Below are 26,728 nucleotides of genomic sequence, written 5' to 3' on the forward strand. Positions count from 1 at the left end.
GCCAACTGCCGTAAAACACCAAAGAAGAAGAAGCTGACCAAATAACTTCCGTGTTTACTTCGACCGAAACTGCTTTAACAAAGCAGAAGAAGACCTACACTGCTGATGCGGACAACAAGACACATTTAACGACGCTAAAACATTTGACCAAGAATGGAGAGTGAAGAGGACATAATATACGGTCATTTAGAGACACTCGTTGGAATACTGTGTTTCAAATTGGCAAAACGTCTTCAAACACGCAGAAAACAGAGGAAACTATGGAGTCGGCTTTGGTTATTGAGAAGACAACACAAGGGAGCGTATCGTCTTTGCCGTGAGCTGGAAAATGAAGACAGATCTGGTTTTGTCAACTTCTCTCGATTTGCACCAGAGCAGTACACAAGGCTGTTGGAAAAGGTTACACCACTAATAAGCCGTGAAAATACAAATTACAGGGACTGCATCTCTCCAGGGGAGCGACTGATGGTCACTTTGAGGTTTTTGGCAACAGGTGAGTAGGCTAACGTTAGTTAACCTAGCCCCTATCAGGACTGCTACTCTAGCTAACGCTTAGCTAGGGTAGCAGTCCTGATAAGCTTAACCATGTCCTAGTCAAATTGTGAAACACAGTGGCATACAGGCAATACAAATAACTCTGGATTAACATTATTCTTCATGTAAATCCCAGGGGAGACCTTCCAGAGCCTGTCCTATCTATTTCGGATGGGTGTTTCTACAATAAGAGGCATTGTTCCTGAAACATGTGAAGCCATCTTCAAAGTCTTGAGTGACGAATACATGAAGGTAAGTCACCTACATAATGCAGTCTGAATGGAATTGGACTACTTAGGTTTCCCCTCACTAATTGCCTTGGTAGATGTAATGGGACTAACCAAATGGTTGCTGCTAACAACGTTTTCAAACACTCAGACCACCAAAAACATTTTCATGTTTTTATTGTGCTTTTGTCATATTGTATTACAATGTAGAAATGTAGGCTACCGTGCCTTCATTTTCAAAGCACAATTTTGTAACAGTATGAAAGTATTTTACCAGGTCATAAACAACAGCTTGTGAGATACATACTTTCATAATAGATGAAAATAAATAAAAATAAATAAATTACATACAATGTAGAACAATAAATAATTGCACATCCATCATTTAACTGATGATTCAAATGGTTCCTAGACCTGAAGATGAGAATGACATCTATTCTTCAAACACCTATTCTTCAAACACATCAACAGATGTCTCAACACAACAAACATGCAATGAACACAATTCTTCCTCTAGTTTTGTGGGAAGTAGAATGGTGGAGGACATGTTTAGAAGTTAGTGAATTCATCTTGGCGTGGTGGTTGGAACATTGTAGTATATAGAATTTGGCCGAACTGATACTGAACATAACTCAACCGCTGTGGATCAGTTATAGCCCTTAATTCTTTCTCCAGATACTGACAGTAGGCTGTGATGTGGTCAGCTGGAGGTGCATTCTGCTGTCTCCTTTCTAAAATCTGCAGTGTATTGTTGATGCACTGAATGATTTCTGTATTTTCTTTATCATCGTCAGTATTCTTTCTCTTGGCCTTTCTTTTCCTGACTGGTGAATGGTGTTGAGAGGAGGAGGGGAGGGGAGGGGAGGGGAGGGGGTGGAGGAGAGGAGGTGAGAGGAGGGGGTGAATAAGTCTCAGTTATCTGTGTGGACAGATTTTCCTCTGTGTCTTGTTCCCCGGCGTCCACCTCTGCTCCAGTGTTCAGTGATGTGTCGGTGTCGGTGCTATCCTAAACACACAACAAAGGCAGAGGTAAAAAATCAACAACATAAGATTAATTTATGTCTGTTTCTTTTTCAGTGTCCTACCACCACGGAGGAATGGAACGAAGTTGCAACTCTCTTCCAAAACAGATGGCAATTTCCTAATTGCATAGGCGCTTTAGATGGAAAGCATATTGCTATTCGTCCCCCACCAAACAGTGGATCACTGTTTTGGAACTACAAGCACTTTAACTCAATCGTGCTGATGGCTCTTGTAGACAGCAACTACAAATTTCTTTATGTGGATGTTGGTTGCAACGGGAGAGTTTCAGATGGGGGTGTTTTTAGGGGGTGTTCTTTACAGCAGTCCCTGGAAAAGAAGACAGCGAATGTGCCCCAACCAGCTCCTATCAATGGACAGGACGAGCCACTGCCTTTCTGTATAGTGGCTGATGAGGCATTCCCTCTAAAACCATACCTGCTCAAACCCTATTCTAGAAGAGGACTGACTGTCGAGCAGCAAATCTTTAACTACAGGCTTTCGCGGGCACGCAGAGTGGTAGAAAACGCCTTTGGAATCCTGGCTAACCGCTGGCGTGTCTTGCTCACTACAATCAGTCTCTGCCCAGAGAAAGTGGAGAAGGTGGTTTTGGCTGCATGTGTTTTGCATAATTACTTGAGAGATGAATGTGGGGGGCTGTACTCTGCTGAAATCAGTGACAGAGAAGGACCAGATGAGGCGACTCCAGGGACAGGCACCTGGAGACGAGACCATCCGCTACCCTCAGCACCACTGCCAGCATCCACAAACCCCACTGACTATGCAAAGCAGTGCAGGGAGAAGCTGACCCTCTACTTCTCTTCTGAAGCTGGTGCCGTCCCCTGGCAATGGGACAAAATCTAAAAGCTTATCTCTCAAAGGCTAACAAGGAGGAAAAAAATAAGAGACCCAAAGTGAACGTCATTTCCTGCTTCAGCATGCGTACCAAGGGATTTTCATCCACCATTTATTTTCCCATAGACATTTCATAAAATGCTTATAAAATAGTTTTACTTGGTCAAACTAAATGATTCAGCTATATTTAGAAAAAAGAGAGAACACAGAACATCTCACTCGGACCAAAACCAAAAATTTAAAAAATATTTCTGCATTTCTTTTTAAGGTTTTGGTCCGAGTGAACTGTTCTATGGTCTCTCCTGTTTATACATATAGCTGAATCCTTTGGTTCAGGGGATGGGGATGGGGATGAATAAATGGCAGTTTAGCAAATTAAAGAATTGTGGTCATTGTCTCCATATTGTGTTATTGTTGCTCAATAACAATTGTTGTGATTCAATAGGTAGATTTACCTGCTCATTTAAATTGGAAGTTGAAGGCCTCTTCTTCACATGGCACCTGAGGAAAGCCAGGCGTTCGGTGAACCAGATGTGTCTGGACGTCTGCTTGGTGGCTTCACTCCCAGAGGGTGGAATTTGAATGTACCGGCGGAATTGTGACCTAAAAGAATCCATTTTCTTCTTCACATCGTTTGCTGAGAATAAATAAACAAATACACGTTACATGATGCATACAAATGTGCGTGCATCTGGCAATGCTGACAACTTACCCGACACCTTTTCGACATAACACATATTGTAGCCAATCACTCACTCGCACAGTATGTAACATTAACTATTATTTGTATGTTTCTGTAGTTTATTTGGTTGCAACAAGCTTGTGCAGCTCACAGTTCAAGCTAATGGCATGCTAATGTTAAACCCCCTTACGCTAGCATTAGCTACTTGGCTAGCTAACGTTAGCCCACTATAAACTCACCAGTAGTGCCGAGTCTTTCCGCAATCTCTTCTATTGCTTTCACCCGGCTGTTTCTGTTGGAGAATTTTTTAGATGATACGTCGTACAGTTCTCTTTTTGATTCCCATAGCTCTACCAGGAGTTCCTCTCGTTCCAGCGTCCAAAACGAAGCCATCCCACGGCCCCTGGCCAGCGAACTGGCAGCTAAACTCCAAAGAGGCTGCTGTGTGCGGCATTAGGCGCGCATGCGTGAGCTCCGTTTCCATGGATACGCGACTGAAAACATGGGAAGTTACCAGACAACAGCGAACAGCGAACAACGCCGGATTGAACAAGTCGAATCCTGGCAAACATGACAGAACATCGCCAAACACGAACAGACAAGGACAGACAGCTATGGCACACCAAACGAACATTTGTCTTTGTTCGTGTTTGTTCGTGTTTGTTTGTGTTTGTTTGACAATGTTCGTTTGGTGTGCCATGGGCTTAAGGCTAACTTTTTTATTTCTATCATTGAATGTGCAAAAGGCAACGGGAAAAAAACATGGCAAATCTTGAACAAACTGCTAGGAAAAAACAACAAACAGGAGAGTAAGGCACTTGAACTAGAACTAAACGGTGTCCTGGTAAATGATCCTACGGCAGTGGGAAACTCTTTTAATAATTATTTCATAGACAGTGTATCAGAGATCACAACCTCTTTTAGTCCCTCTACCATCCTACCATGTCAATTAAATAAAGATAAACCAATTTTCCAGATTAGTTTTTATCACAGAAGCCGATGTCTTAAAGATCACTGGTGCCCTCAAAGGCTCCAAAGCTAGGGATGTCCATGGGATTGATACCAACTTTGTGAAAACGCACATCGATGCCTTAGCTCCACCCATCACCATCATGATCAATCAGTCAATCAGTCAAAATTCAGTTCCCTCATCATGGAAAGTAGCTACCGTGGCACCCATCTTTAAATCTGGGTCCAAAACGCTTGTGGCCAACTATCGGCCTATAAGCATCCTGCCAATCATCTCTAAGATCACGGAGAGATGGATTGCGAGCCAATTGATTTCACATCTTGACAATGGCCCCTCCATGTTACATCCAATGCAGTTTGGATTCCGGGCTAACCACTCCACTGAAACGGCGAACTGCCTTTTCACTGAAAGGGTTAAGTGCCTTTTAGATAAGAATCCATGTGTAGGAACTGTATTTCTTGACCTCAAGAAGGCTTTAGACACTGTCAACCATCAGGTTCTATTATCTAAACTCTCTTATTTCAATTTCTCAGCGGATGTTTTGTTATGGTTCAAGTCATATCTTTCTAACAGAACACAGTGTGTTTCTGTTGATGGTGTTAAATCTACTTACCTTAACAATCATGTCGGTGTCCCTCAAGGATCCATTTTAGGGCCTTTACTGTTCTCCTTATATATAAATGACCTCCCAGATGTTTGTAAGGAATTAGGCGTCCTGATGCTGACGATGCAGCCATCATTGACCATGGTAAGGATGCCATGGTAACTGCATCCAAGCTAACTAGTGCATTGGCCCAGGTACAAGCATGGTTACGAGACTCATGTCTCATGCTCAACAGTGTCAACACAAAGAAAACTGTATGTATGATGTTGACCAAGCAACCTAATAAGTTGAGCAGATCCTATGTCTTCCTGGAGAGAGAAGAACTGGAACTGGTATCTCAGTTCAAGTACCTTGGAGTTATTTTGGACTCCAACCTCACTTTCAAAAAACATGTAAAAAATGTGTCCAATAAACTTAGATTTAACATACAGAATTTCAAACAAATCAGGCCCTTTATCACAACGGATGCGGCTAAAGCCTACCTCCACTGTATGATTCTCTCTCACATAGACTACTGCTCCACTGTTTGGTCCTTCGCTGGTGTCACTGTGCTCAAACCCCTTGAACAGCTCTATAAAAAAAGCCATCAAGGTGTTTGACAAAAAACCACAATCACATCATCACTGTGAAATTTTAGAGAAATATCAGCTCCTTAGCTTTAACAATTTTAGAACATTTAAAAGCACGTGTCTAATCTATACACGGCGTGGCTCCTCCTCCTCTAGGGGAGTTCATTAGAAGGAAGAATAGAACTTTGAGCACAAGGGCAGCAGCTAGGGGGGACTGTGAAGTCCAAGCTAGAAAAACCACGTTCTCAAAAAACACCTGGTCGATCAATGGCAGCACTAGCTGGAACACACTGCCTATGGCTATTAGGGAAAGCCCCACTTTTGCGGCATTCAAAAGCCAGCTCAAAAATTGGCTTAAAACAAACCAATTTTGTGAACACTAGCTTAATAGCTGCCTTCCAAATCTTCTCTTCCTCCTGCACTAGGCACTTCACCACTTAAGTGTAGCACTTAAGAGAGAGTAGAGTAGCCTTCCATATTGTATTTATGTATTGTTATCATGTAACCTGTCGAATGTAAGGTGTAGTATTCTTCTTTTAGCACTGACATGCTGCATGTACATCCTGTCTGAGTTTTGTTGTAATTTTGATGTCTGTAATGTTGTGGTATCTCTTGCGATGACACGTTACATGTATATCGGTTTGTGCGTTGAATGATTGTAATGAGTGATTGTTTTGATATTTATTGGGGACTACGGATGTAAATTAGCATTAGCTAACTCCGGCATATTTACATGTTTTCGTATATAGAGGCTTCTGTATTTCTGAACATGTTCATTAATGTGCATTGTCCCGTCACAATAAACCAATAAAGTAAAGTAAAGTAAGTAAAGGAGATCTTTTGATCCAGGGAGAAAAGCTAGAGGATTAGAGCGGGCTGACGGCGCATGGAGTTCACCGGTGGTGCTCGTGGCGCAGGAGGGTAAAGCAGATCGGTTTTGCGTCGATTACCGTAAACCTAATCAGGGGACGAAAGCTGACGCTTATGTAACCGGCGCCAGACCTAGGGGTTATCTGGCTCCGGCCATCAACATATTTATGTTAATTCACTTATTCACTTTCTTTATGTTCACTTTACTTTCAAAAATAGAAAAACACATCTTTCCATATTGGTCTATAGACTTCATTATATACACTGATGCATACTGTATTAATAACAAAATAGATTATGTACCAAATAAAATATAAACCATTTGAAAATAATAATTGCATTGGTCCCATTACTGAAACATACGCTATTGATATCAAAATATAATTCGGCCATTACTGTATCAAAACTGTTGTAATATTATGTTGTATCTATTCACTAGTATTCTGTTGACAAGGTGCTTAATATGGCTGCGGCAACTGAACAAGCATAAAGTTACTCTAGAAATAATACATCTAATTTGTAAACACTGATAAAGTACTAACACATTTTAACACGTTCACTGCCAATGACGAGTTGAGTCGTCAAAAAAAATCCAACGGTTGACTGCCAATGACGAGTTGAGTCGTCAAACTGTTTTTTCAGTGGTTTCCACTAGCTGGCGCCCTTGGGCAATAGGTGAATGTGGATCCGACCTCTCCCGCTGCCCCGGAAGTACTCTAACAAAGATTTGTATATAAGGAAGGCGGGATCCTTTCTTCCGGGTGGGTTGAAGTAGGTTGGTTTAGATACAGAGACAGACAGCATTACATAGCGATTTATATATAGAGAATTTCAGCAATTTAGCAATTTAGAGTCAGATTTAGAGCGAGTTGGTTACCGTAGTTGATTTAGTTTGTAGTTGTTAGTACAGTAGTAGTGTTTAGTATAGTCTTTATAGTAGATCTTTAGTTTAGATAGTTAGTTAGCGTGTAGTTACTGTAGTTAGCTTAGCTCATTTAGCATTAGCGTTAGCATCAGTTCGAATTTAGCATTAGCGTTAGCGTCAGTTCATTTTAGTATTTAGCGTTAGTTCAGTTTGATCAAGTTGGTAGCCGGTAGATTAGCCTTATTTCAGTTCAGTTTAGTAGCAGTAGTTGTTTTATTTCAGTTTAGTTGGGAGTGGGTGGCGTGTTTGTGCCATGCTGGCCAAACGCAAGCGGTCTTCGGCGGCCAAACGCAAGCGATCGGCGGATCAGAGATCATTGCTCGATTTCTTTTCCGTACGAAATGAGCTTGTGCCGGAGACCGATTCCGAGGTCTCGGATGATGAACGGGGTGAGCCCATGCATGTCGCGGCTGCGGCTGCTGAGCTGACTGAGTCTGAGTCGAGTGACCTCACGTCTTCCCCAGACGCGGAGGATTCTGAAGAAGAATGGGCCCCGTCCAGGAGCGAAGCTCCACAGAGCAGTGGTAAGACGATGTTTGAGATGACTTGTGTAACTTGTGTAAATGTAATTACTATGACTGTACAAAAGCCAGCAGTCAGTCAATTCATTTTACTGAATTTCAGACTCTGAAGATGAGCCTGTAGCAGCCAGCTGTAGCGGTACAGCATCTGGTGCCACAGCCTCTGGTGCCAGGAAAATGGGTAAGATCACACTTCAGAATCAGGTTTATTTTCACATCACAGGTTCCAGCCAGAATTCCAGAAATTCTAGAACTCCAGAATTCAGTACCACACATATAAAAAACACTATTTTATGGTAATTATGTATTTCTATAATTTGCAGATGGAGCTGGAAGTGGGAAACGTCCTCGGCCTGCAGGTCCTGAGTGGTGTGACGTTGACTGGGAGCCAACCCACATCCCCTTCACAGCAGAACCGGGTCCTCATAGTGGTGGTGCTGCTCAACCAGTGGACTTCTTCCAGCTCTTCCTAAATGATGAGCTGCTCCAGGACATTGTAGTCCAAACTAACTTGTATGCGCACCAGTGCATCAGTCAGGTCAGTGAGGCTCTGCCACATTCAAGGCTTGGGCGGTGGAAGGACACCAGAAATCAAGAGCTTCTTGGGACTATATTTCCTCACTGGGATCGTCAAGAAGCCTGAACTGTCCATGTACTGGTCCACAAATGAACTGCTTGCTACTCCCCACTTCAACAGAACCATGTCTCGCAACCGCTTTCAACTCGATTCCTCCATTTCAGTGACAATGATGATGTTGACGATGCAGACAGGTTGTACAAGGTCCGGCCAGTTTTGAATGACCTGTTAGAGAAGTTCAGAGCCATGTTCACACCAAGTGAAAACATCAGTATTGATGAGGGGATGCTCCTGTGGCGTGGGCGGTTGGCCTTCAAAGTGTACAACCCACAGAAACCCATAAAGTATGGGATAAAGTCGTACATCCTCTGTGACTCCCAGACAGGTTACTGCTACAGCATGAAGCCGTACTGTGGTGAGCGGTCCTCCCTAGGCGAGACGGTGGAGTTCCTCCTCGGGGACTTGGCAGGGCAGGGTTACCACTTATACATGGACAACTATTACAACTCTGTTGCAATCTGTGCACAGCTGCTGAAGTGTCAGACCCATGTCTGTGGCACTCTGAGGAGGAACAGGGGCGAGCCACCTGCTACCAAGGTTACCAACCACACCGTGAAGATGGGGGAAACGGTCATCAGCCACAATGGTGGCACCATGGTTCTGGCCTGGCGCGACAAACGAATCGTGAAAATGGTTTCCACTATGCACGACGACACGATGGAGACAGTGCAGGTCAGGCAGTGACCAACCTGCAAACATGCCGGGCCAGGCACCATACCTGGACCCTCAAAGCAGGCTGGAGGTCAATCTAGCGGGGCATGTACTGGCCATGTATCCAGCCTCACACAAAAAAGATGGTCCAACGAGGAGGTGTAGAGTTTGTGCAAGGAATAATCTTAGAAGCGAGACACGCTACCGTTGTGTCGAATGTGATGTCCCATTACACAGGGCTGGCTGCTATGAGGCGTACCACTCACTGAAGAACTATGCTCAGTGGCACTGAGCAGGGGCGTTTCTAGGTCCTGAAGACATTGGGGGCTTTAGCCAGGTAACCCGACGGGGAGGGGGGGTAAGGGGGAGGGGGCCCCCCTCCCCCCCTCTCAAAATTTTTTGGTTTTTCCAATCCGTAAATACCCATGTTGTGAGTCATTTGAGATGGATACAGAAGAACAAGATTAGTGGGTCTCGAGGTCCAGGGACCACCAGAGGTCCTTGATAGGGTTCTGGCGGGAGTCCACTTAGCAAATTTACATATTTTATTTTATTAAATATTATATCTCAATGGTACGAACCCCCCCAGTAACTCCTGTGAAGGTATTTTATTAACTCATTCACCGCCAGTTTAGGACTGCCAATATTTAGCACAGGCCAAAGATTTTCATAATTGTTGGTCATCTTTCAAGACCCACAGTAAATTATCTATTAGCACCAGAGTGATTTGCAATACCTCAAAATGAAGATGTACGTCTCTGGGTTCACCAGGGAAAAAAAAGTGAGCTTTTAGCATGTTCTGTACTCTACTTATAGCCATTTATATACACCCTGTTTTCCCCCAAAATGTCTCTCTGAGAAAAGAAATTGCAGAAAATGGCATTTATGTATTTATGCACACAATCTCATGCAGAACTCGCTCTCAATTCTTTTATTTTGAACTGTATTGACATCAGACATGTAAATATTATTCGTTAGGACACAAATGACAAAAAAAAAAAAATATATATATATATACACACATGAAGTGCTTTTTTTTTTACATTCAACAATACAGTTTACTCGGTGTGAGTGAGTGTGCAGACAGACAGACAGACAGACAGACAGACAGACAGACACACCGACAGACAGACAGACAGACAGACAGACAGACACACACACACACACACACACACACACACACACACACACACACACACACACACGATCCCCCTTTTAGATTTCTAACCCCACATATGATAAGCAATAACCACGCCCTGTGGCGCTGGGATTGGCCAGGAGCAACACTGGAGGGCACGCAGCCCAGCGATTACATGAACCAACTGAATAGCTCTTGAGAAAGGACAGCGGGCTGCTCTGACTCCCGCTTCTGCCTTGTGCCTTGCTGTTGTGTGTTTATTTTGCACCCTTCCTCGTCCATGTCTCCCTGTCATATCCCCTGCTATCTGATCGTTCCCGTTTTCCCCTCGGCTATTCAACACGTCCTCACCGCCCTCGCAAACTGATCGATCATTTCCTCATTCCTCCGATGATCAAACACATCTCTTGATTACTTTCTCCCGGCTGGCACAGAGGAAGGCGACTCCAGCTTGTGCAGCGCGCCGAGGCGCGTTTCAATGGCGTTTCTCCTGTCTGCACAAGGAAGCGTTACCAGTTTTCTGCTTTTCCTCCTGCTCAATTTCAAAACAACAGCTGCGGTATGTGTTTGTTCACGTGTTGTCTTAGATGATAGGGACCTGATACCATGTGACAGGCTGGGGAAGTGTTTAAACTACGCCCTGCAGTAATAAAAACAAAAACACGTCAAACACGTCATTGGCGGGGAGGGCTATTTCTGATAACACGTCAAAGACGTCATTGGCGGTGAATGAGTTAAGGTACACGCTTCCTGTAAACCTAAATTCTGATGGTGCCGTTTTTGTATCATATGGTACTTTTATTTTGAAACTTAGAGCAGACGCAGTGATGTTATATCTACGCTACTTGACGTACGGTGTGCTCACCGGCCGGTCGCAAAACACATGTCGCTCTTCAACCTACGGTTCTATCTAATCAAAAGCGCCTAGCTGGAATTGGGAACAACGTATTGTTTGTTGTAATGGTTTAATGAAGCAGTGATGTGTGGTTTTGTTTAATGTAACTGTGAAGTGAAGGCATTGTTATTGTGACAATAATATTCTGTGTGAAGATATTTTCTGAGATAAATGGGCCTTGAGCATCAAGGCCCATTTATCTCAGAAAATATCTTCACAACTAAACAACTAAATAACATAAGATAATTTCATAGTTGTAGCTACTGTGATGCTGTGCATGTTGGCGGATGTCATTTGTTTGAATAATTTCATAGTGAGATGATGAGCTCGTGTGGAGAGGAGGTGGTGAGGAGTGAAGCAGAAACATTATGTAATGACACACTATGACAATAGTAACTGATAATTTGGTCCTGCATAGCCTACTGATATTTTCTGTTTTTTTTTTTTAGAAAACTGTTTAGAACTCTGACTTAATGATTTTGCTTTATTTATTTTATTTTGTTGTTTATTTGATTGTCTGTTCCAATTTTGTAAATGTTTAGTCTGATTTTTTTGTATAATGTACTGATTATTAATGCCAGACTTTGTTTATTGGGAAAAAAAAAAAAAAAAAAAAAAAAAAAAACTTCCGGGGCTAGGAAAAAAACATCCGGGGCTCTAGCCCCGGAAGCCAAGGTCTAGCGACGCCCCTGGCACTGAGTAGGCATGGGTCGTAAAAAAAAAAAAAAAAACTGCCTGTTTTTGATGCTCTTTGTTTGATTGTTTGCTAGCTAGCAGGTATACATAAAAAGCACCTGTAGATTTTCATGTAACTTTGTGGATGGGTGTAACATGGGCCAAGGAAGTACCCATTACATTTTGGAGCAGTTCTGGATTCGGTGTACGAGCCCAAACCGGTTTGATCACGAACCGAAAAAACCTAAAAAAATATATATATATATATAAAAAAAAAGCTGAGTGACCTGTGGTCTGCTCTTGTTTTGTATTTATTTTGACATTTATTTATTTTATTATTGTATTATTCCTCTATTATTGAAAACAACTATTGTTCAGATGTCTGATGTCTCACTGATGCCAAAAATAAATGGTTAAAGTGACTGTTCTGCCTGTTTGATTGAATTTCACAAAACTGCATTTTTCTCAGCTTTCCTTCTCAGACGCTGAAACCATGCTGTATTCAACGGCTAATATCTACATAACTACTAACTCTACAAACTAACTCTTTTAGACAGAGAAAGCACACATTCTATTAGTTATTTTGAGATATTTTGTGTTGACAAAATCATAGCAGAAAAGAATCCTCGGCTCTTGTAAAATGAGCCAGAATCCTCAAAAAAAACCTTGGCAGAACCTACCTACAGTATTGAAAAAACGGCTGGCAGTGAATGTGTTAACATGACACATACACAACATAAACCAACATCTCTAAATGATCAAACATTACTGCGGGATGCACAGCATTAGACTACATTTACAAACTTGCTTGATTGCATGTAGGATGACGTTACATAAAGGAGGCGACTATCACCTGAATTGCATTGCGTTCGTGACTGGGCAACTTCAATCAACTACAGACCAAAACAATAGCTACGTTCGTCACAAGTGCCCGAAACAACACAAAGCAGTTCCTTAAAGGAGGACTAACCCCCTAGATATGTATCAGAACAGTGATTTGAAAATACCTATGGAAAAAACCAAGAAATGACATATGCTCTTGTCTATAATAGACTCTTTGGCTGTGTTCAAGTCAAGATTTTTTTTCGGAAATCGACGCCATTACAGTTTGCCTACTGCCTCAAAAATAATTTATTTGAGAGGGGCAATATCTTTATAAATATCAACAACTAGCCAACGCTGGTGGCCTGTTTGGAAACAGCTTTGCTCAAAATGGTTGAAAGTTATATCAATTTGGTAATTCAGTGGCGAACTAGAAATTTAATTATTTTTTTGCATGTATCTCTATGGCAGCGTGTCTAACTACGTTACGAGAGCAAAGTGACATGGGCTCGTTACAGCAGCACACCGCACAATAGGACAAACCTCTTGCTCTGGGGTAACACAATGCGAGATTTCTCCACGTAATTCCCTCGTCTAACTAGAGATAAACAGTGCAATGAAATCCGTTTTTAATTTGCGTTTTGGGGCTTTTCGTGATTCTTGTTGAAAGTTACAGCACCTCTGATTTTTCCTCTCAGGGCGCAGGAGGCAGCACAGAGCTCTTCTCCTCCTCACAGACTGTTCCCATGCAAATCCCCCCGAGGAGCACACACACACAGACAGAGCCAGTCGCTCTGCTCTGCTGACTTGATTTCCTGAAAAGTTGGCGTTGCTTGTACACAGTGATGATATTATATTAGCCGATATGTTTAGAGAAGCTTTGTCACGTTGTCACGTCGTAGTATAGCGTTATATTTTACATGTCCGCTAAACTGCGACGAGATTTGTTTGCTGAAATGTCAGACTGTTCCCATGCAAAAGCCCCCGCGGGCCCCGCCTCTCACTGCTGCTGTGTGCTGCTGCTGCGCGCGCCCCCGCGGGTGCATGAGAGAGCAGACTCTCCCCTTTGACTGGCCGAGAGAAAGTGCTTCCAAGTCGGACTGATAATATAAACAACATAATTAGAGCTTATCCAGGTAAGATATTAATAATGTAATGACACATTCAGCGGGAAACTAACTATAATTAAGACATGTGCCAACTTTGACGACGTTTGGTTCAGTATTTTAAGAGCAAACTTCAATAGGAATAGGCTTGGAGTTGTGAGGAGCCGAAAGGGTACAGGGGGAGTAGTGGAGTAACTATCTTGAAATCCCATAGTCTTTGGGAACACTGTGACGTCAGTGTGTTCCTAATCTCCCATTCATTTAAAAAAAAAAAGAAGAAGTGTTCCACCCTTAGAGGGCGCTTATGCCAGATATGCTGCTGAAAAATGATACAAATGGTCAAATGGCAACAGTTTGGTGTCAAATGTGGAACTTTTGACCAGAATTCTTCACACATCACCCCCAAAGTCATATATATTGGTTAAAAGCTGAAAAAAAGTGTTTTGGGGGTTAGTTCTCCTTTAAGCATTCCCCTCTAAAGATAAACTAGAGAGTTTCTAAGGTGTTTTACAGTACCTGTGGATGAATAAGGAGAGAGAGACGATGAGTGAACGTTTTCACCAAGCCAGCGCCATTTATTTCTGACCTCTCACGCTAGATAGGGCTTGTACTTCCGGTCTCTCGGCCTGATCCACAGAAGCGCTACAGCGCCACCTACTGAGTTGGTAGTGCAAACTTACACTGCATTTACTTAGATTCTGTTAGAGAAGTTCTTAATATAAAAAAATGTGGGGGGTGTCTGTTTTATATCAAAACAATTGCAAAACGTTTTTCAAACCCTTACACTCTCCCCTGCTTCAAGAGATGTCTCCGGACATCTAGAACTAAACCAACAGAAGAGTGTCAAGTAGTCAAGAGAAGTAGTCACATGGTCTGGGAACTGTCTCAGTGATGTGTCAATGTCTTCAGTTCAGTCCAGTTCTGTGAAGTCTCGTAATAAAGTCTGGAAACTGTCCTTCGGAAAAAGGTCAATGTCTTCTGTTCAGTCAAGTCTTATGTCATCTCCTTAGCATGTCCACACTGCTTGTGTGGGATAGTAACAGGTGCCAGGGTTTACTGGACAAGCGGGCATGGGGTAAGGCACGCATGTGAACATCATATTTGCTCCCGGTATCCATGGCTGGTGGTAGGTGGGCTGTCCTAGATGGTCATATGTAAACACATCTCGGGGTCGTACCGCTCGGGTAGACCGTCTTAAGGGTAGCTCCTCCCCATCCGCCGACTCTGCAACCGGTTCAACATTGGCTCTGGGCTCATCTGTACTGCTACCAGCCTCAATATCATCGTCGTGCAGCGGTTCCTGAGCTTCCACCAATGAGGGCACATTAGCCACTGCTGGTGCTGATTCTGGCACCACGGCAGGTTTATGTTGTTGGCGGCTGATGCCGGGACTCAAGGGCTGATATTCTGGTGCCACAGCTCTAAGCTGACTGGTTGGCTCAGGTTGAGGTGGTCGGAGGCTGACTTTTCTCTTTTCAGGTAGGTGTCGGAAGCTGTATGAATATTCCTCCTCCTCCTCAGCAGAGTCATTTGAATCCTGCCCAGCTGCGTCTGTGTGTGTGTCATGGTTCCTCTGTCTTTGTGGTTTCTTTTGTACATGAGTGTCTTTGTCATTATGTTCAAGTGGCAAGTCATTCACAGGCAAGAGAAGGTTACGGTGCAGTACACGGAGGGTCCGTCCCCTGTATCTGCTTGAACTCTGCAGGTCCATCTCCCAACCTCTCAACAATGCGGTGAATCTTGTTCTCCCAATACGCACAAAGTTTGCCCGGACCACCCCTCTCGGACAGGTTTCTGACGAGGACATGGTCACCTGGTTGGAGCACGATTCCTTTGACACCTCGATCATAGTATCTCTTTCCTTTCAATGAGCTCTTTTTGCTATTGTCCGAAGCGATCCTGTATGCTTCCTGCATCCGAGAAGCCCATTTCTTTGCATATTCATGTCGGGTCTGTGACTGTTGCTCAGGTTCGAGGTCGAACAGCAAATCAATGGGCAACCGCGGGGCTCTTCCAAAGAGAAGAAAGAAGGGCGAATAGCCTGTTGCTTCGTGTCTGGTAGCATTGTAAGCATGGACTATATGTGGAAGGTGGTCTTTCCACTCTGTTTTCTTCTCCTCCTGCAGAGTCCGGAGCATCTGAAGAAGTGTCCTGTTCAGGCGCTCGACGGGATTCCCCTGCGGGTGATAGGGGGTTGTTCGAGAATGGCTGATCCCAGCCAGCTGTTGGAGTCATTGGAATAGACTGACCCTGATCATGATGTAGTTTTTGCGGGTACCCGAAGCGCGGGATAAAATCAGAGAAGATTTTTTCAGCTGCAGTTTTTCCTGACTTATTCTTAGTTGGGTAGGCTTGTGCGAAGCGAGTAAAGTGATCTACCAGGACCAGGATGTATTCGTAGCCTCCTTTACTCTGCTCGAGGTGCATGTAATCAACAGAGAGGAGCTCAAAGGGAGCACTGGTTGTAATTGAGCACATTGGTGCTTTCTCTGGGATAGTGGGTCGTTTCTGCTTAATACATGGGCATTGGCGAATGACATAATTTTCTATTTCCTGCTGCATAAAGGGCCAATAAAATCTCTGCCTTGCCAGGTTGATGACTTTGTCGGCCCCCACATGCCCCATGTCATCATGCAAATGTTTAAGCACAGTTGACTTAAGCGTATTGGGGAGAACCAGTTGTTTATGTTGTCCTGCCTGCCTGTATAATATGTCTTTGTCCAGTCTGAGTCTGTTCCACTCATGTATCAGTCGACGTGTCTCCGGTCCCATTTGTCTCTTGTCTTTGTTGTTAGGGTTCCATCCATTCCTCTTGAGTGTTATCACCTCACAGATTGCTGTGTCACCTTTCTGAACAGCTTTGATGTCCTCTGGGGTGAATATGGGCATGCTAGTGGAAGGTGAGTCATCATCATTAGTACACAACTGCAAGGCTGCCACCCATGCCACGTCACTGTCTCTCATAGCCTTGTCCCCCTGCCATATTGCGGAAACAACATCTGGGGGCATGGTCTCAGTATACTCCTGTATGTGGTCGTGGAGCTTCAAAGGATAACGGGACAGGGTGTCCGCATCCGTATTCGCCTTGCCTGGCCTATATTTGATGCTGAAGTGGAAGTCAGCCAGCTCCCCCACCCAGCAGTGACCAACGGCATTTAACTTGGCTGTGCCCAATACATAGGTGAGGGGATTATTATCTGTGTATACGGTGAACGTGGGCGCATAGTAAAGGTAATCGCGAAATTTGCGGCAAATTGCCCACTTTAGGGCAAGGAACTCAAGCTTGGTGGAATGAAGGTGATAGTTTTTTTCAGCAGGCGTGAGCGTCCTCGAACCATAAGCAATAACACGTAGCTTGTTCCCCTGCTCCTGATAGAGCACCGCCCCCAGACCCTCATTAGATGCGTCAGTGTGCAACACAAATGGTAAGTTAAAATCTGGGTAGGCCAAAATGGGGGGGTTAGTCAGCATGTCAACAAGGCGAGATACGACAGCACTATGTTCGGAAGTCCATTGTACGGGTGTCCGCGACGGCACTTGGCCATTTTTGGGGTTATTTTTGTTAGACTTAGCAGCTCTAGTTGTAACGGGTCGCTCACCGGACTCAACAGGGCTCTCTTGGAGTTTAAACAGCGGCCGTGCTATTCTCGAAAAATCCTGAATAAACGATCGATAGTATGACAAGAACCCTAGCAGAGCTCGAACTTCTCCTACATTCTTTGGTTCCCTTTCCTTCAACTGGAGTACTGCCTCTAAGTCCCTAAACCCTCTGGGCATTTATTTTCTAGACTGGGCTGGAACAACAATGTACCACCCCCTGGGTACCCCCTAACCCTGCACCTAACTTCACAAATTTGTCCTGCAGGAATAGTCATGCCTTTCTTTCCAACTCTCACATTACACTGGGACGTTGTCTCATCCGATACAGTTGTCTCAAGGGCTGAAACTAGGGCTTCTACTGTGCCCTCTGTAACACTCAAAGCCTCCTTTAAGATAGCTGCAATGTCAACTTGTTCTGCATTTTCTTTGATCATTTCTGCAATGACATTACTACCGAGAACACGTACAATTTTGACTGATCGAGACTGGTACTCTGATAGTCACCTGTCCCTGACTCATACTACCGATCTGAAGGTCTATTTCTGCCCATCCATCATAGGGAACTTCAGTACCATTAGCTGCAGATATTTCAAGGGGTTGACTGGCAAATAGGGATTCAAGTGGCTGGATTTTTACAGTAGGCAGTTCTTCCTCAACCCACGCCCTCCCCACTATGGTCACCTGAGCTCCCGAGGCTAGCAGCATCTGATGGGGAACACCATTGACTGAACAGGAAACCATACATCGCTTGCCTATGAGTTGGGCTACACCCTTTTTCGGTATTTGCTGACGTGGTGTATTTGGATTTGGGCATTTGCCTGTTTTGACCTTCACGTAGGGCTTCTCACTGCTGGAGATCACTGGCTGCCCCTCTCCAGTGACCTCATCCCGTTTCCCGACTTCCGCTGCAGACAGCCAATGGCCCGGTGCCCCGCCTGGCCACAAATAAAACAATGGGGACGAGTCACATTGCCCTTTTGGACACAGTCATTACATCGGCCCCTGTTCTGAGTTGTTTGTGGCTGGGCTTGAGTGATGGGTGCGCTGGGGCTTCGAGTCACGCTCTCGGTGGGTTTCACCATTTGGGCCAGGTGCTTGGTCAAAGAGGACACTTGTGCAGTCAGCTCATTGATCGCAGCACGGTTAGCTTGTAACTCAGAGTCAACTTTAGTCAGTTTGGTTTGTTTTGTCGGGTCAGTCTGTTCGTTACTGTCATGCTGGGCGGCACTAACAGTTACTGGTCGAGTTTTAGCTGTACTCAGACGTTTTAACCTCCCTTCTTCCTCACTGGTAGATGTTGTGATTTGTTCTAAGAGGAAGTCATCACTGACCTGTGTGTCTGAGAGAAAGGGTTTAAGATCACGTCTAACATGACTGTTCCTTTCATTTAACCCTTGGTAGAGGGTGTGAAGGAAAGTGCCCTGAACAAGCTTTTTGTCATAGTTGAAACATGCACCAGGTTGTTGTGACTCAAAGAGAACTCGCTGCTTTAAACCCATAACTCTATACAAAAACTGTTGTGGGCTCTCTCTGTCTTGCTGTCTGGCGTTGCTTAACTCTTGGAAGAGCTCAGTGGCATTCTTGTCCCTAATATGGGAGCGGAGAAACCTCTTTAAACCACCAACTGTAAGATCGTCTTTACTGGTTAACATGTCCCTGAACGCACCAGGTTTGGTTATCTTTAGTACTGTTCTAATGACCTCGGACTCACTAAACCCCTCTTGTAAACCTTCATCAATCTGTTTGCAAAGGCTACTATATGACATGTCAGAACCAACATCAGAGATTTGTCCTCCATGCAACCTGAACTCTCGACGTGGTAATAGAGCTGCTACATCAGTCAACCTTACAACCTGGTCAGTGGAGGATGAGCTCATCCTACCCAGAGGGGCACCACCAGTGCGTGTGAGGCTGGACTTGGCCGGCATCGATGTGGTGAGATCCCTGGCTGATGCGTGAGTGTCTCTGTCCTCCATGAAGGGGTTGGTGTGAAGGTCGTCGTACGCGGAGGATGGATGGATGACGTCGTCTCGAGCCCCGATGGATGGGTGTGTCGGACTGTCTCTGGCCGTCGTATCTGCTGGTGGTGGTGTGTCCACACGAGTGGTTGGAGAGGTGTGTTCTGGTTGGTGAGTTGGTGATTCTTCAACCTGACGAGGTCCAGTGTTGTCTGTTGCAGTAGCTCCAGTGCCTCTGTCACGTAGCAGGTCACTGAGCAGATCTTCGAGGATGAGGAGCTGACCCATGCCTTCATCTTCCAGAACTCTCAACTTCTCACTCCTAATATAATCAACAATTAGCTCATAGAGTTCTGGTTCACTTAGTTCTTCAACATTCTGAGTCTGTCGGCCATCTTCTACTGAACTTGCTGATACTCAGATCTGAAAGTCGTCTTTGGATATTGAAGACCAGCATCTGCCGTTGAGAAGCCATGATGACGTAGCACCTGTTGCTGTTGCTCTCTGGATGACGCCCAACACAGCAGCCTTCCCTGGAGCTTCAAGCGCAGGATTACGCCGTCACAATCACGCACTCTCACAGCGGCGTAGCGTCTTTATCCCGGACAAGCCCCCAAATGTAACCGGCGCCAGACCTAGGGGTTATCTGGCTCCGGCCCATGAGATACACAGGCTATGAAAGAGCACCGTGGATCCTTGGACCACTGGCTGATGACTGTGGATGAATAAGGAGAGAGAGACGATGAGTGAACGTTTTCACCAAGCCAGCGCCATTTATTTCTGACATCAACATATTTATGTTAATTCACTTATTCACTTTCTTTATGTTCACTTTACTTTCAAAAATAATAGAAAACATCTATATACACCGATGCATACTGTATTAATAACAAAATAGATTATGTACCAAATAAAATATAAACCATTTGAAAATAATAATTGCATTGGTCCCATTACTGAAACATACGCTATTGATATCAAAATACCAAATTCTCAAACTAAAACAATAATTCGGCCATTACTGTATCAAAACTGTTGTAATATTATGTTGTATCTATTCACTAGTATTCTGTTGACAAGGTGCTTAAAAGGATAGTTCGGTTTGTTTGAAGTGGGGTCCTATCAGCTAGTCAGATACACTAACTTAATTAGGTACAGTGTTCTTGAAGCGGGGCGCAGCGTCGAACGAGATCCGGCACCCAGAGCAGCAGCATCACCAGCTTTTTCTCTCTAAGTCCTGGGGGTCAACAACTAAACAAAAAAACGTAATTTAGCCATCTAAAACAACGCCCACCTAAACAAATCGATATCCGTGTACATGCACGCTCTATTTTGACAATTTTCAGCGCTTTACTTTTCCGCAAAACAGCAGTTTCATTCGGCACTGCTTTTTCTCCCAACCGTACAACTACCGTATTCCTCCGCTAAAAGCCAGCACACAGCCGCAGCACTGGATTACTCCGCAGTTATTTGGGGGTAGGCTATTTTATTTCTCCCGGTTTGAAGACACAACAAATAGAATACACGGACGAAAATATGAGTGATTTTGATAGCGAGGATGATATGCCATTCACCTTGGTGACAAGAGGATATAATTATGAACCAGACAGAATACAGAAGAGGAACTTTTGCAGAGAGTGAAGTGAACAGGCAGAGAGATGCGCCTCCTGTCTAAATGCCTGGGTGCCCTGGCTGCAGACCTTTTTCACCATTCCCAGGATAAATTGTGGAAAACGTCCCAGACCAGAGAGGCCAGGTGACTTGTTGTCTCTAAAGTAAGTCAGTGTTTTATCTCTCTTCTAAGCCTTCCTGTTTTGTAAACCGCGGCTCTGTGCTCTGTGTTGGCTTTTAGCGGAGGAATACAGTAGTTGTACGGTTGGGAGAAAAAGCAGTGCCGAATGAAACTGCTGTTTTGCGGAAAAGTAAAGCGCTGAAAATGGTCAAAATAGAGCGTGCATGTACACGGATGTCGATTTGTTTAGGTGGCCGTTATTTTAGGTGTTTTAGGTGGCTAAATTACGTTTTAGTTGTTGACCCCCCGTACTTACAGAGAAAAGGCTGGTTTGGCTGCTGCGCTGAGTGCGCGGTCTCGTTCCACAATGCGCACTCACTCCTGAACACTGTACCTAATTAAGTTAGTGTATCTCACTAGCTGATAGGACCCCACTTCAAACAAACCGAACTATCCCTTTAATATGGCTGCAGCAACTGAACAAGCATAAAGTTACTCTAGAAATAATACATCTAATTTGTAAACACTGATAAAGTACTAACACATTTTAACATGACACATACACAACATAAACCAACATCTCTAAATGATCAAACATTACTGCGGGATGCACAGCATTAGACTACATTTACAACCTTGCCTGATTGCATGTAGGATGACGTTACATAAAGGAGGCGACTATCACCTGAATTGCATTGCGTTCGTGACTCGGCAACTTCAATCAACTACAGACCAAAACAATAGCTACGTTCGTCACAAGTGCCCCAAACAACACAAAGCAGTTCCTTAAGCATTCCCCTCTATGTAAAGATAAACTAGAGAGTTTCTAAGGTGTTTTACAGTACCTGTGGATGAATAAGGAGAGAGAGACGATGAGTGAACGTTTTCACCAAGCCAACGCCATTTATTTCTGACCTCTCGCGCTAGATAGGGCTTGTACTTCCGGTCTCTCGGCCTGATCCACAGAAGCGCTACAGCGCCACCTACTGAGTTGGTAGTGCAAATTCACAATGCATTTACTTAGATTCTGTTAGATAAGTTCTTAATATAAAAAAATATGGGGGGTGTCTGTTTTATATCAAAACCATTGCAAAACGTTTTTCAAACCCTTACACTCACCCTATCCCGTTGCTAGACGATTGCATTGACCAGGTTGGGCAGGCGAAGTTTGTAACTAAAATAGACCTTCTCAAAGGCTATTTTCAGGTGCCATTGACCAAACGAGCTAGCGAAATTTCCACCTTTGCTACGCATGATGGTTTATATTGTTTTCTAGTAATGCCATTCGGGATGAAAAATGCTCCCGCGACGTTCCAACGTCTTATGAATACGGTCACCAGGGGATTGAAGAACACCGTGACGTATATTGATGACGTAGTGACGTATAGTATGATGTTGGAGGAACATGTACAGCAAGTGAACGAGCTCTTTGAGCGCTTGGCAGATGCTGGTCTCGTGATCAATCTGAAGAAATGTGAGTTCGGCAGAGGTAGGGTTACCTACCTAGGGTATCAAGTTGGGTGCGGTTCGGTGCTGCCCCGGGAGGCAAAAGTGAAGGCTATTCTAGAATATCCTATCCCGCAGACCAGGTCTCAGCTGCAGCGTTTCCTGGGAATGTGTGGATTTTACAACAGGTTTGTGAATAAGTATGCCCATATAATAGCACCTCTGACCAACCTGTTGAGCGAGAAGGTGAGGTGGACTTGGGGGCCGGAGTGTCAGGAAGCGGTGGAGCAGGTGAATGGGATCCTGGCTAGTTCTCCGGAGCTTAAGGCTCCAGATTTCACCCAGCCGTTTAAGCTAGCTGTTGATGCTTCAGAGGTAGGAGTTGGTGCAGTGTTGCTGCAGGAGGAAAACGGAGAGGAAAAACCAGTAGCGTATTTTTCAAAGAAGCTAAAGAAACATCAGAAAGCATACTCGACTATCGAGAAGGAGGCCTTGGCGTTGGTCTTCGCTGTCCAACACTTTGAAGTCTAGTAGAATATGCTATGGCAAAACATTATCTTGAAGCAAACCATGGCTCGCCATCCACCCTCCGGTTTGTTGGGTTAGAACAAGTCACTGCGCCACCTAGAGGGGGAAACCTCCCCAAGCTGTTGTCACAGAGAGAGATGTTTTGGATTGACCAACTGAATAGTATGCAACCTAAGGGACTTAATGACGACTTTACATTTCGACCTTTCTTATAAATTAAGTGGCCGGTTAGTTTTCTCATGTTTATTTTTGCTCTCCTGTTTGTTTGGGTTGTTTTAATGTGACCCATACAGCTTGTTGCTCTTGATGCCTGATCTGTACTGTTGTCTGACCCAAGTGCATCTGAACTCCAGAAGAAATGTGATATTTTCATAGAATATAGTCTGAGAATGCACCACTGTTATCGAAATGTATTCCTGTGCTCTCTGTCTGTGCTCCTTGTCCTAATTGATTATAAGGAAGTACCTCCCCCTACACAGGTGGGATGATTGTTTTTACCTGCATCTTTAAAAAGGAGGCTAATCCTACCACTCTGTATGATGCTCTGATGAAGGCACATGCCGAAACGCGTTAGCCCTCAATAAAAAAAGAAAATGGAAATCTGAAGTCTTGCATCTTAATTTTTGGAGTGCTGCTACCTTCACTCTTGTAGTGATTTTCTTTGATACTTTGAAGTCTACGTTGCTAGCAGTGATACTGTTCTTGTTTACTCTGATCATAATCCTCAAGCATTTCTTGCGAGATTCCATACAGCAAACGCGAGAGTGTTTCGATGGAGTTTAGTGCTGCAACAGTATAATCTCCACGTCAAACACGTCTCTGGCAAGGAAAATTAAATTGCAGATGCCCTGTCTAGAGGCTAGGAAATGTTTGATTCACAGAAAGAAAATTACTTTGATCTTTGGCCTACTCCTGGGTTTCAGGTAAGCCAACTCTGTTTATTGACTTCCTGTGAAATAACCTGTTGCTCAGTCATTTCTGTTGTTGTGGCAGCGGGTTTGGGTTCTAGACGCGAACATGATTCTACTTTGAGACCCGACCCTGTCACAGTATGTATGTATGTATGTATGTAGTATGTACTGTATGTATGTGTCTGTTTGTCTGTCTGTCTGTCTGTCTGTCTGTCTGTAGCTATGTAGTGCAGATTCTGTTTGTTTTGGTGTAATTCCTGATCAATGTGTTCCTCCCTCTCTCTTTTAGCTATGGCATACTTCTGTGGTCCATTGTCACAGGGAAACAACCATATCCCGGTGAGTGATCATTCTGTTTATAGCGTACCACAGGGATGACATATTTTTGTAGGCTTAACCACAAATTGCCGCCATTTTGGTTTTAGAATGGGGATTTCACTTGCATGCATAAAATAAGGTATGTGGTTAACAAAAGTTTATGGGAAGGTGAATTTGGGTTCAGCACGATAATCTTCACAAACGTGAATAACTTTTATGACTTTTGAAGCGTTTTAAAAAAAAATCACAAAAAAACGCATTTACGTTCCAAAACTCATAAAAGTTATTCATGTTTGTGACGTAGTACTGCAGGAATCGCAGTGTTTAGCTTAATGCGAGACAGACTCTTAATTAAATTTTTCAATGCGTAGACTACATCAGAGATATATTTCTGATATTTCTCCACTCCATGAAAACACCTTCAATGCAGCCTGTTTAAAACCATACGGATCGATGATCGTTTTAACCAGGCTAGATGTTCCAGGTACCTTCTAAACAAGAGCTGCTCTGCGAGCGACACAGACGTAGCACTTGCGGCCTGGGTGGGTAAGGTACATGTTGTGTCTGTGTACATACAGGCCATCCAAGTGATGTCTGGATATCTTCAGGAGTTCACTGCTTGTGCCAATGCCATTGCTCAATCCTGAACTAGAGGAGTAGCATTTACTCTATTATTTCAGGAGACTTCTCTTCAACCTTTATATGCTCCCTCTAGGCCTAATTATGCAAAAAAACAAAGTAGCCTATCATAACTATGCAGATGACACTCAGTTGTATATAACTCTTTCCTCAGCTGACTATGCCCCCATAGAATCATTGTGCCAGTGCATTGATCAAATAAATAACTGGATGTGCCAGAATTTCCTACAGCTAAACAAAGACAAAACAGAGGTGATCGTCTTTGGCCCCAAAGAACAAAGGCTTAAAATCACTGTACGCCTTGGGTCTCTATCCCTGAAGCCTAAGGATCAAGTCAAAAATCTTGGCGTTATTATTGATTCCGATCTCAACTTTAACTCCCACATTAAGTCAATTAGAAAAGCAGCTTTTTATCATCTTAAAAATATAGCAAGAATTAGGGGATACATGTCCAGACAGGATCTAGAAAAACTAATTCACGCCTTCAGTTAGACTATTGCAATAGCCTTTTTTCTGGTCTCTCCAAAAAAGAACTTAGGCAACTTCAACTCATTCAGAATGCTGCTGCTAGAGTTCTAACGAAGAAGACTAAGAAATCTGATCATATCACTCCAGTTCTTAAGTCCTTACACTGGTTGCCAGTGTGTCATAGAATAGATTTTAAAATACTGTTATTAGTCTATAAATCACTTAATGGCCTAGGTCCAAAATACATAGCTGAATTGCTCCCACGCTACGAACCGTCTAGAACTCTTAGGTTCCAGGGTCCAGCTTATTAACTGTCCCTAGGATCAAATCAAATCATGGGAAGGCTGCATTTACCCACTATGCTTCTGCTAGCTGGAACAAATTGCCTGAAGACCTCAGATCTGCCCCAACCTTACTTACTTTTAAAAATAGACTAAAGACTTTTATGTTTACCGTCGCTTTTAACTGCTGACAGCTACTATGCAAACCCAATGAGTCCTCTATAAGTTTTTAGCTCTTTCTGCAACTGCTGCGCCTGTTGCTTAATGCACTTTTTATACTATTTTTTTTAAGTTTTGTTGTGATGTTTTTAAATGTCCATTTTATTCTCTTCTTTTCTTTTCTTTTCCTGTCAACCATTTTATGTGAAGCACTTTGAATTGCCTCTGTGTATGAAATGTGCTATACAAATAAACTTGACTTGACTTGACTTTGAATATGTCTAAAGTGACTGTTTCTAGGATCAAATTAGTTGCCTTGTGGATACAGAAGCAACAAAGCCACCATGATGCACTTCTTAACCCTCACTATACTGTCCTCCAGATGCCAAGCCCAGCTTGGTGCGGCTGCTTGTCGCGGAGGGACAACGCCCCCCGCTGGCTAAGATCAACCAAGATCGGACTCCAGGGCTGAGGAGGCTGGTGGAGCTCATGGAGAGCTGCTGGGGGCAGGTACCCACTGAAAGGCCCTCCTCCCTCGGTGAGGAAGCCCCTTCTATGAACCTGCTGGAACTGAAGAGCTTACCAGAGATTTGAGAAACAGAATATAATAGAATAGTTTTTATTTCCTCAGTAGAAGACATTGTGCTATCTCTAATAATGTCTGTCTTTGATTATGGTGATGTCCTATACATGAATGCTTCACCTTCCACACTGAAGCTGCTTGATGCAGTATTTCACAGTGCTCTGTGTTTTATTACTGGTGAGGTTTCACACTCATCATTGCATTTTACATGAAAAAGTGGGTTGGCCTTCTCTTACCGTTAGAAGAGATCACCATTGTATTTTATTTATTTATAAGGCCTTGTGTGGCAAGCTTCCATTGTATTTGAATTGGCTTTTAAATGTCAGTGCTTCAGGATATAAGACACATTAGATTTGTCATTCCACATATGAATACTGAGTCAGGAAAGACCGCGTTCACTTGTT

General features: G+C 43.7%; 2 protein-coding genes across 2 annotated transcripts in view; both read left to right on the forward strand.

Moving 5' to 3' along the window:
* LOC310791559 (receptor-interacting serine/threonine-protein kinase 3-like) overlaps window positions 1-26,728 on the forward strand; it is a gene marked incomplete at its 3' end in the record, with an annotated part of 93,474 nt that overhangs the window by 28,792 nt on the left and 37,954 nt on the right. Inside the window, exons 7-8 of the mRNA XM_083653228.1 lie at window positions 24,166-24,215; window positions 26,124-26,279. Of these exons, the coding sequence (XP_083509354.1) occupies window positions 24,166-24,215; window positions 26,124-26,279 (206 nt within the window). The remainder of the gene's footprint in view (window positions 1-24,165; window positions 24,216-26,123; window positions 26,280-26,728) is intronic.
* On the forward strand, window positions 401-2,762 carry LOC310790987 (uncharacterized protein). The gene is made up of 3 exons (XM_083652711.1): window positions 401-493; window positions 671-786; window positions 1,839-2,762. Exons 1-3 carry the CDS (start codon window positions 466-468, stop codon window positions 2,643-2,645), a joined length of 951 nt encoding a protein of 316 aa, XP_083508837.1. The 5' UTR covers window positions 401-465; the 3' UTR covers window positions 2,646-2,762.

Source organism: Poromitra crassiceps, assembly GCF_964638095.1.
Source record: "Poromitra crassiceps genome assembly, chromosome: 16".
Classification (NCBI taxonomy): domain Eukaryota; kingdom Metazoa; phylum Chordata; class Actinopteri; order Beryciformes; family Melamphaidae; genus Poromitra; species Poromitra crassiceps.